At 46.7% G+C, this 11,079-nt stretch overlaps 1 protein-coding gene across 1 annotated transcript in view; it reads right to left on the bottom strand.

The window, feature by feature from the left end:
- Positions 1 to 2,295: 2,295 nt before the first annotated feature.
- Positions 2,296 to 11,079, bottom strand: part of LOC121533395 (girdin-like) — a 28,231-nt gene continuing 19,447 nt past the window's right edge. The window contains exons 19-28 of the mRNA XM_041839303.2: positions 9,480 to 9,815; positions 9,104 to 9,265; positions 8,691 to 8,968; positions 7,907 to 8,050; positions 4,789 to 4,975; positions 4,558 to 4,703; positions 4,278 to 4,382; positions 3,773 to 3,936; positions 3,182 to 3,511; positions 2,296 to 2,553 (exon numbers count right to left, since the gene is read on the bottom strand). Coding sequence (XP_041695237.2) covers positions 2,474 to 2,553; positions 3,182 to 3,511; positions 3,773 to 3,936; positions 4,278 to 4,382; positions 4,558 to 4,703; positions 4,789 to 4,975; positions 7,907 to 8,050; positions 8,691 to 8,968; positions 9,104 to 9,265; positions 9,480 to 9,815 — 1,932 coding nt within the window. The 3' untranslated portion in view covers positions 2,296 to 2,473. The remainder of the gene's footprint in view (positions 2,554 to 3,181; positions 3,512 to 3,772; positions 3,937 to 4,277; positions 4,383 to 4,557; positions 4,704 to 4,788; positions 4,976 to 7,906; positions 8,051 to 8,690; positions 8,969 to 9,103; positions 9,266 to 9,479; positions 9,816 to 11,079) is intronic.

The raw sequence follows: 11,079 nt of genomic DNA, 5'->3' as shown, positions 1-11,079 counted from the left end.
ACGAGGGCATTGCGTTCTTCCACCTCTGGCCTGCTGGTCCCCCTACCTCTGCGGAAGCACAGTTCCCGCTCAGCCCAGTCAAAACTGTTCGCTGCTCTGGCACCCCAATGGTGGAACAAGCTCCCTCACGACGCCAGGACAGCGGAGTCACTGACCACCTTCCGGAGACACTTGAAACCCTACCTATTTAAGGAATACCTGGGATAGTATAAAAGTAATCCTTCTACCCCCCCACCCCACTCCCACAATTTTTTAAAAATAATAATAAATAATAATAATAATAATAATAATAATAATAAATAAATAAATACATTTAAAAATACGATTAGGAAACATTTCTAAATATTCTCTAAAAATTAAGAATTAAAAAATTAGAAAAATATAAAAGAATTAATTGTAAAGTGGTTGTCCCACTGGCTATCATAAGGTGAATGCACACATTTGTAAGTCGCTCTGGATAAGAGCAACAGCTAAATGACGTAAATGTAAATGTAAATGTAATAACAAAATGTGTAGAGTTACAAGATATAAACTTTAGGGGGGGCCCTCCAACCAAATCTTGCTTAGGGCCCCCAAAAAGCCTAGAACCGGCCCTGTGGCAGGGAGAGGGACATAAACTGAAAGAGAGGGAGAGAGAGACTGAGAGAGAGGGACAGACTGAATGAAGGAGGGAAAGGAAGGAAAGGAGGGAGAGAGAAATAGGGATGGAGAAATGATAAAGAAGGAGGGTTGTGGATAGTTACCTTAGGGGTAGCCTCATTGACTAAAAGCCCCCTGAAAGCTCTAAGATTGTGACAGTTTTGTGAGGAAGCAAGGTTACAGGGTCAGACTCTGAGTTAAGACAAACACTTATTTTCTCTCTCCTGCTGTCTGTTGTGTTGTTTTTCTCCTCTCAGCAAATCCTCCTCGGTCTCAGAGCGTTTCCACAGCCCAGGGCTAGACTTTAATTAATTAGACGAAACATTATTTATTCCTCTCTCTCTCTCGATCAGAGTTCAGTTTTCTAGGTCTCTCATTATACCTTCTCCAGTCCTACAGGTAGCTAGCACCTCCACCTGCGGAAATAATACATCAACAAAAATAAAGATATGCCATGAATATCTGATATAACTAACTACAGTACCACTTCCATCTGACTAAATAATACATAAAAAAACAAGCTTTTTAGTCCGGGAGTAGGCTTAGTCTGTGTCCGGGAAATAGGACCCTAGTGTTTGCTGGGTCCAAGTCAGTGTTACTGGCTCTCAGTGTTTGCTAGGTCAGTGTGATTTCAGGCAGGCAGTAAAGCTAAAGCTCTGGCCTTTAGTAGCTCTTTAGAGAAGGCCATCCACATTAAAATGTGATGTCTAGGGCTGAGATAGTTAGATAGCCAGACTCAGAACAGAGAGAGAGAGAGATCTTCACAGATAGACACAGATGGTATTACACCACTCCCTTTTTCAATGATTTACCCACCACTACAGACACATACTGACACGTTAAGATGGCCGCTGGGCTGTGTACTGTTATTATAACATTAACTTTTATTCTAGTCTATAGGCTGAAAGGAATCAGAATGTCCATTTTCTTACACCCGTACTCTTCAAACTCACATGTTAATGACCACTGTCCTTCAGATGTATAATTTATAATATTCTATTGAACATAAGGAATGAGGAGTTTAAATGTCTTTGTTCTGGGTGTTTATTTCACTGCTTCTCTTCACTTTGTGGTTGCTGTCTGTCTGCAGGTGTCAGATGGAGTCTAACTGTAATAACCGACTGAGTGGCAGACCCAATATCATCCTCCACACTCACTCACGCTGGATGCATCTCAATTTCATAAACAAAATGTTCAGAGGCTGGGGCCTCGTTTTGATTAATGTTGCCATGACAACTACATAATTCATGAATTGTATTAGCGTTCCATTTGTCTTTTTTTCTGAATCATAATTCACCAGGGCTTCAGTGGAGAGAAAAGACTCTCTCTCTCTGCTTTTATCCTTTAGTGTCTGTCTTCTCTCCCTTCTTCCCTCCACCCTCCCCAGCTGAAATGCTGACATGTTGCTCCCTTGGTGTAGGATGGAGGGAACCAGAGTGGCCCTACAGTCGTGATGAACCAACAGGCCTTGCTTCTCATTTAAAAGATGCTCCCTCATCTGAACTGTATTGGTGTCTAACTAGCTCCTCACTGACACCCATTGGCCAGAGGAGGAAATGCTGCTTGTCGCCCCAGAAGAACAGAGACATCTCTTCAATGATATACACAAATAGAGTAGTAGCTGGTAGAATAAAAAAAATTAGTTTACAGTGTATGGAAAATGGATCAGAAATACTTTATTTTACTAGGCACCTTTTACAAAAATCTGACAAAACATTTGAATTTGACACTTTTAATATGAGTCCCTATCTGGATTCAGATCTGTATGCAGAGGACGGAAGTGTGCAAAGGATCATGGTATTTCCAGTTGAAGCAGAAAGGCAGTAATTCTCTCTTAGTTCACTGGTTTGTCCTTACTGGACTGACAGCAGGGATCTGAGTTGAGATGTCCTTCATTGTTGTCCCCACTCACGGCTAAAACCAAACACACAAAGGTCCTGTCAAAAGCAGTCACTTCACTTCAATTTGTCAGGGCTGGTCAGGGACATCAGTGACAGTTGGTACACAAATTCCCTCATGTCTAACCCCTCCCTCTGTCCTCCCTCCACCTCTCCCCTATAGTCCACACCTCCCTCCTCACCTCTCCCCCGCTCTCCCCCCACTCCTTCCTCCTCATCTCTCTCCCCTATCTCCTTCCTTCCTCCACCTCATCTCTCTCCCCTATCTCCTTCCTTCCTCCACCTCATCCCTCCTCACCTCCCTCTCTCTCCGTTTCCCCCTACTCCCTTCCTCACCTCTCTCCCTCCCTCTCTCTCCCCGTTTCCCCCTACTCCCACCCTCCTCACCTCTCTCCCTCTCTCCCGTTTCCCCCCACTCCCTCCCTCCCTCTTCATCCATCTCACCTCTCCCCTCCCCTCCTCACCTCTCTCCTCCCCTCCCCTCTATCCATCACTTCTACCCTCCTCACCTCTCTCCTCCCCTCCCATCTATCCATCACCTCTCCCCTCCTCACCTCTCTCCTCCCCTCCCCTCTATCCATCACCTCTCCCCTCCTCACTTCTCTCCTCCCCTCCCCTCTATCCATCACCTCTCCCCTCCTCACCTCTCTTTCCCTCCTCCATCACATTCTCCTGGCTGTTGGTGGCTGAGGTCATGGGGGTGGTTTTGGGAGTGAGTGTGTCTGTAAGGCTGCTCTGCCCCTCCCAGATCACTGTGGAACCTCTGTCTGCAGATTGTAGACGCTGGAGGGGTGAAGTATTCTTGTCTCCGGGACTGAAGGACTGGGAACCCAGTTTTCGACGGGAACCGAGCTTTCGACGGCCCCCCGAACCTGAACGCAGTGGCAGCCCATACAGCCCTCCCGCCTGGTCAGAGTCACCCAGGGAGGGGGCACGTCGCAGGGGGCAGCGGGAGACGGGGGCACTGCGGGGGTCTGGAGGAGAGAAGAGAGAGTACAGAGGGGTGAGATATAACAGGGGGTAGGGTGAGAGAGAGAGAAAGAGCCAGAAAGAGAGGTAGAGAGAGAGACATATGAGGAGTAGTATCAGTACAAATGACTCATGTAGTGATTTGAATGTGATTTGTGTTTGTGAATAATAGTGTCTGTGGTCTCTCACTGAGTTGTTCAGTGTGTGTGTGTGTGTGTGTGTGTGTGTCTGTCTGTGTTTGTCTGTGTTTGTCTGTATAGTCTCACCAGTCACAGCAGCAGTCTGTGTCTGTGTGTCTGGTAGGTTGTCTGCACTGTCAGCCAGGTTCTCTATACTGCCAGCAGCGTAGAACAGAGCACGTCCCTCTCTCCCTCCTCCTCCTTTAGGCTTAATCAGCTTCTTCATCCTGTCTGCTATCCAGCTGGACTTCCTACAGAGAGGAATGGAGGGAGGAAAGGAGGAAAGGAAGGAGAGATAGCGAGGGAGGGATGGAGAGGGAGATCAAGATCAATAGGAAGTGTGAGAGATGGAGAGAGTGTGGGGGGGGTTACAAAAAGAGGAATTTGGCCTCGGTCTGTGTGTCTGTGTCTGCATGTGTGTCTGCATCCAAACGCACTGCTGGAGTCCAGAAGAAACGCTACAAAGCCCACAGTAAGGACCTATTGGAGCGATGTGACATCAATCCCTCAAACCTGGAACCTCTCTTAACGTGTTTGTGTGTGTGTGTGTGTGTGTGTGTGAGCGTCTGTCTGTGTGAGTGTGTGTGTTTACTTGGCCTTGCTGGGTGTAAGCATGCTGGGATCCAGAACTCTGTACTGATCCATGATCTTCTCCACCAGCTTCTGTTTCTCTCTACGCAGCTCACCCATCTTCTCCCTGGAGAGAGGAGGAGAGGAAAGGAGAGAGAGAGGAGAGGAGAGAGGGAGGTGGAGAGGAGAGAGGAAAGGTAAGGAGAGAGGGGAGGAGAGGAGAGGTAAGGAGAGATGAGAAATAGGACATTCGTGGAGAATAGAATAATAATCTTTCCGTTAATGTGTGTGTGTGTACTAACTGGTACTCTCTCTGCTGTGAGTGGTGCTGGTCCTTGCGCTCCAGGCTCTGCTCCATCAGAGCTCTGTTGTGATTGGTCAGACTCTGATTCTGCTCCAACAGTTGATGGTTCTCCTCCTCCATATTACCCTTCAGCTGGGTCAGCAGCTACACACACAAACACACAGGTTTCAGAATAATTTATAGTAAACATAAGGTGTATGTTTGTGTGAGACCATCCCTTCCTCCTGACCTGGTACTGGTTGGTAAGGCGGTCGGTGCTGAGCTCCAGTCTCTGGTTGTTCTCCCTCAGAGAGCTGATCTCTCCCTCCAGCCTGGTCCTCTCCAGCTGGGCAGCACTCAGCTCCCCTCGCAGCACCGAGCCCTGGGCCAGCAGCTCACTCTGCACCTGGGCCCACTCCCTCTGCACACCTTGCAGCCTGGGAGAACAGAACAACATACATTTACAGACAGACAGAGAACCAAGGATTTACTTGACAAGATAAGAAGGTGAACCAGCAAGTCAGGCTATTTGTCAGTCAAACAACCAACTGCCAGGTGTCTGACTGAGTAGATCCGTGATGAACTGAATAGATCAGGGACGAACTGAATACATCTGGGACGAACTGAATACATCTGGGACGAACTGAATACATCTGGGACGAACTGAATACATCTGGGACGAACTGAATACATCTGGGACGAACTGAATACAGCGGTGTGAAAAAGTGTTTGCCCCCTTCCTGATTTCTTATTTGTTTGCATGTTTGTCACACTTAAATGTTTCAGATCATCAAACAAATTTAAATATTAGTCAAAGATAACACAAGTAAACACAAAATGCAGTTTTGAAATTAAGGTTGTTATTATTAAGGGAAAACAAAATCCAAACCCACATGGCCCTGTGTGAAAAAGTGATTGCCCCCTACAACCTAATAACTGGTTGGGCCACCCTTAGCAGCAACAAATGCAATCAAGCGTTTGCGATAACTTGCAATGAGTCTTTTTGATAGAATAATTATTAATGACTAATTATTACACCCTGAAACTGTGTGAAATGTGTTAGAATGTGTGAGTGTAGGACCAGTAAAGACTATGACATTGAGCTACTATTTAGCAATGTGAGTAAGAGTTAGACCAGACAACAAAGGACAAGGAGAGCTGTCTACAGACAACTGAGAAACCAAGATAAAGAGGCCTCCCAATTTAGGGAGGAGAGAAACTGTTAGGCTTTTTAAGGAGTATGAAATATGGTGCAGGATATTGTGAGGACGGCAATAACTAAGGAATGCATGTGTGTGTGTATGTATGTATGTGTGTATGCATGTGTATGTGTGTGTATGCATGTGTGTGTGTGTATGTATGTGTGTGTGTGTATGTGAACTGATGGTCAGGAGAGCAGTTTTAAAGTGGAAAACTACAGCCCGCCTAAAGAGGGGAGGGATTTTTGTATGACGTGTGAGTATAAAAGATGGACTCTGAAATTGTGATGGCAGAATTCTCAATGAATAAACATCTCTGACTATGCAGACAGGGACTCTGTCTGTTTCTTGATCCTTTTGGGAGACGCACAGAGATACTGAAATAGTTTGTTAAATAATTCACATAACACTTTTACAGCGCTGTGGAGGAATTTTGGCCCACTCATCTTTGCAGAATTGTTGTAATTCAGCCACATTGGAGGGTTTTCGAGCATGAACTGCCTTTTTAAGGTCATGCCACAGCATCTCAATAGGATTCAGGTCAGGACTTTGACTAGGCCACTCCAAAGTCTTCATTTTGTTTTTCTTCAGCCATTCAGAGGTGGACTTGCTGGTGTGTTTTGGATCATTGTCCTGCTGCAGAACCCAAGTTCGCTTCAGCTTGAGGTCACAAACAGATGGCCGGACATTCTCCTTCATGATTTCTTGGTAGACAGCAGAATTCATGGTTCCATTTATCACAGCATGTCTTCCAGGTCCTGAAGCAGCAAAACAGGCCCAGACCATCACACTACCACCACCATATTTTACTGTTGGTATGATGTTCTTTTTCTGAAATGCGGTGTTACTATTACGCCAGATGTAATGGGACACACACCTTCCAAAAAGTTCAACTTTTGTCTCGTCAGTCCACAGAGTATTTTCCCAAAGGTCTTGGGGATCATCAAGATGTTTTCTGGCAAAAATGAGACGAGCCTTAATGTTATTTTTGCTCAGCAGTGGTTTTCGTCTTGGAACTCTGCCATGCAGGCCATTTTTGCCCAGTCTCTTTCTTATGGTGGAGTCATGAACACTGACCTTAACTGAGGCAAGTGAGGCCTGCAGCTCTTTGGATGTTGTTGTGGGGTCTTTTGTGACCTCTTGGATGAGTCGTCGCTGCGCTCTTGGGGTAAGTTTGGTCGCCGGCCACTCGTGGGAAGGTTCACCACTGTTCCATGTTTTTGCCATTTGTGGATAATGGCTCTCACTGTGGTTCGCTGGAGTCCCAAAGCTTTAGAAATGGCTTTATAACCTTTTCCAGACTGATGGATCTCAATTACTTTCTTTCTCATTTGTTCCTGAATTTCTTTGGAAATCGGCATGATGTCTAGCTTTTGAGGATCTTTTGGTCACTTTGTCAGGCAGGTCCTATTTAAGTGATTCCTTGATTGAGAACAGGTGTGGCAGTAATCAGGCCTGGGTGTGGCTAGAGGAATTGAACTCAGGTGTGATAAACCACAGTTGAGTTGTGTTATAACATGGGGGCAAACACTTTTTCATACAGGGCCATGTAGGTTTGGATTTTATTTTCCCTTAATAATAACAACCTTCATTTCAAAACTGCATTTTGTGTTTACTTGTGTTATCTTTGACTAATATTTAAATTTGTTTGATGATATGAAACATTTAAGTGTGACAAACATGCAAACAAATAACAAATCAGGAAGGGGGCAAACACTTTTTCACACCACTGTAGATCTGGGATGAACTGAATAGATCAGGGATGAACTGAATAGATCAGGGATGAACTGAATGTATCAATAAGTTCTATTAAATGAAATAGCTTGAAGAGAATAAGTGATGATCACATGATCCAGGCTCTGTCGTAGCCGGCCGCGACCGGGAGACCCATGGGGCGGCGCATAATTGGCCCTGCGTCATCCAGGGTAGGGGAGGGAATGGCCGGTAGGGATGTAGCTCAGTTGGTAGAGCATGGCGTTTGCAACGCCAGGGTTGTGGGTTCAATTCCCACGGGGGGCCAGTATGAAAAATTAAATAATGTATGCACTCACTAACTGTAAGTCGCTCTGGATAAGAGCGTCTGCTAAATGACGTAAATGTAAAATGTAAATGTAATGATGGAGCAGTTAGTTGTTTGACTGACAAATAGCCTGAGAGTTTTCTTTTTACCTCTCATAATCCTCTTTCAGTCTCTCTAATTCTCTTTCTCTCTCCGCCTGCTTTTGCACCTCTCCCGCCATCTTCTCTCTCTCTAGCTTCATCTCTCTTTCTTTCTCCTCCAGCCGGGATTTGAGGCCCAGGAGCTCCTGATACCTGGAGAACATGAAGGTGTTATGAACGTTGCTATGAATTATACTTAAACACTCATTAAGGTGTCATTACTGATTTCATAAACATAATTCTATCGGGGGTTTTTCACAAGTCAGTATACAGTGTATTCAATGGCATATGGAACTCCAATCAGACTGCTTTCATAAAGTTAACAATGCCTTATGTATACTTCTTTAAATAAAGTGTTACTTGGTGTTCCCTACCTTCCCTCCAGCTCCCTGTGTTCCCTACCTTCCCTCCAGCTCCCTGTGTTCCCTACCTTCCCTCCAGCTCCCTGTGTTCCCTACCTTCCCTCCAGCGCCCTGTGTTCCCTACTTTCCCTCCAGCTCCCTGTGTTCCCTACCTTCCCTCCAGCTCCCTGTGTTCCCTACCTTCCCTCCAGCTCCCTGTGTTCCCTACCTTCCCTCCAGCTCCCTGTGTTCCCTACCTTCCCTCCAGCTCCCTGTGTTCCCTACCTTCCCTCCAGCTCCCTGTGTTCCCTACCTTCCCTCCAGCGCCCTGTGTTCCCTACTTCCCTCCAGCTCCCTGTGTTCCCTACCTTCCCTCCAGCTCCCTGTGTTCCCTACCTTCCCTCCAGCTCCCTGTGTTCCCTACCTTCCCTCCAGCTCCCTGTGTTCCCTACCTTCCCTCCAGCTCCCTGTGCTGTGTCTCCAGGTTACGGTTGCTGCTCCTCAGGTGGGAGTGTCTATCCAACAGCTCCTCTAGCTCCGCCTCCTGCCTCTGGTGCAGCGCTGTCATTCGCTCCTGGTCCCTCCTCAGCCCCTCCGTCCTGACCAATGACTCCTCATGTTCCCTGGCCCACACCTTAGACTCCGCCTCCAGAGCAGCACACCTGGCCTCGCTCTCGCTGCACCTCGCCAACACCGCTGCCTGCTGGAAACTCAGGGACGCCTGCTCCACCTGGGAGAGGGGGGGAAGTTGGAAATCAAACACTGTGACACTCGGACACAGGTGACATTACTACAGTCTCTGAAGTGGCGAGAGGACCCAGTTTCAGGATAATAACTATATAAAACAATAGTAGCTGTATGATACCTGTAGCTGAGTGTTGAGTGTCTGCAGCTTGGTGCAGGTCTCCTGCAGGGTGATAGAGTGATGTTGCAGGGTGTCTATCTGCTCCCTCAGGTGGCTACAGGCGGACTGGGACTGAGACAGCTGGGATAGCAACACCTCCCGCTCTGCACCCGCCGCTGCATTCTGAGGGGGTGGTGAGAAAGAGATGATATGACTAGAGACAATTGACAATCACATGATAAGTTGTCATAGCATATTCCAGCAGATTAGAACCTTGACAGGTGAAAACACACAGACACACACCTCCCGCTCCTAATCCACCGTGAGAGGGAGGTGGGGGGGGGGTTGGCACAGCAAATATCAACAAAGACAAAAAACGTCAGGTGAACACACACACCTCTCTCTCCAGGTCTATCAGTCGTTCACTCATAGACCAGTCCATCTTCTCTACTCCAGCATCTGAGGTCGTACAGAGGTCATGGCCCTCCTTTGGTTGGGCATCTTTAGCCTCTGGGTGCTCTAATGTGAGTCTGTCTGAGGATGTAGCCTTCAGTATGTTAGCAGGGATTTCTGGTGGGAAATTAGCAGAGACAGCATCTCTCTCCCACTTCTCTGAAAGGAGAAGGTCAGCGGTAACTGTCTTCAGTTCGGCCTCCACCCTGTCCAACTCCTGCTTCAGCCGTGCAGCCTCATTGGACAGTTCTTGGGACGGCACCTTCTCATTGGTTAGCTCCTGTGGGAAAAGGAAAGGATGAAAAATGGATTTCTAGGATCAAGGCACATATACACATATATAAACATATACACACATATATATACACACATATACAGTGAGGGAAAAAAGTATTTGATCCCCTGCTGATTTTGTACGTTTGCCCACTGACAAAGACATGATCAGTCTATAATCTTAATGGTAGGTTTATTTGAACAGTGAGAGACAGAATAACAACAAATAAATCCAGAAAAACGCATGTCAAAAATGTTATAAATTGATTTGCATTTTAATGAGGGAAATAAGTATTTGACCCCTCTGCAAAACATGACTTAGTACTTGGTGGCAAAACCCTTGTTGGCAATCACAGAGGTCAGACGTTCCTTGTAGTTGGCCACCAGGTTTGCACACATCTCAGGAGGGATTTTGTCCCACTCCTCTTTGCAGACCTTCTCCAAGTCATTAAGGTTTCGAGGCTGACGTTTGGCAACTCAAACCTTCAGCTCCCTCCACAGATTTTCTATGGGATTAAGGTCTGGAGACTGGCTAGGCCACTCCAGGACCTTAATGTGCTTCTTCTTGAGCCACTCCTTTGTTGCCTTGGCCGTGTGTTTTTGGTCATTGTCATGCTGGAATACCCATCCACAACCCCTTTTCAATGCCCTGGCTGAGGGAAGGATTTGACGGTACATGGCCCCTTCCATCGTCCCTTTGATGCGGTGAAGTTGTCCTGTCCCCTTAGCAGAAAAACACCCCCAAAGCATAATGTTTCCACCTCCATGTTTGACGGTGGGGATGGTGTTCTTGGGGTCATAGGCAGCATTCCTCCTCCTCCAAACACGGCGAGTTGAGTTTATGCCAAAGAGCTCGATTTTGGTCTCATCTGACCACAACACTTTCACCCAGTTCTCCTCTGAATCATTCAGATGTTCATTGGCAAACTTCAGATGGCCCTGTATATGTGCTTTCTTGAGCAGGGGGACCTTGGGCGCTGCAGGATTTCAGTCCTTCACGACATAGTGTGTTACCAGTTGTTTTCTTGGTGACTATGGTCCCAGCTGCCTTGAGATCATTGACAAGATCCTCCCGTGTAGTTCTGGGCTGAATCCTCACCGTTCTCATGATCATTGCAACTCCACAAGGTGAGATCTTGCATGGAGCCCCAGGCCGAGGGAGATTGACAGTTATTTTGTGTTTTCTTCCATTTGCGAATAATCGGACCAACTGTTGTCACCTTCTCACCAAGCTGCTTGGCGATGGTCTTGTAGCCCATTCCATCCTTGTG

The sequence above is a fragment of the Coregonus clupeaformis genome, chromosome 2 (genome assembly GCF_020615455.1).
Source record: "Coregonus clupeaformis isolate EN_2021a chromosome 2, ASM2061545v1, whole genome shotgun sequence".
Lineage (NCBI taxonomy): Eukaryota > Metazoa > Chordata > Actinopteri > Salmoniformes > Salmonidae > Coregonus > Coregonus clupeaformis.
Note: the sequence above shows the minus strand (reverse complement) of the source record. Positions and strands in the feature narration are given on the sequence as shown.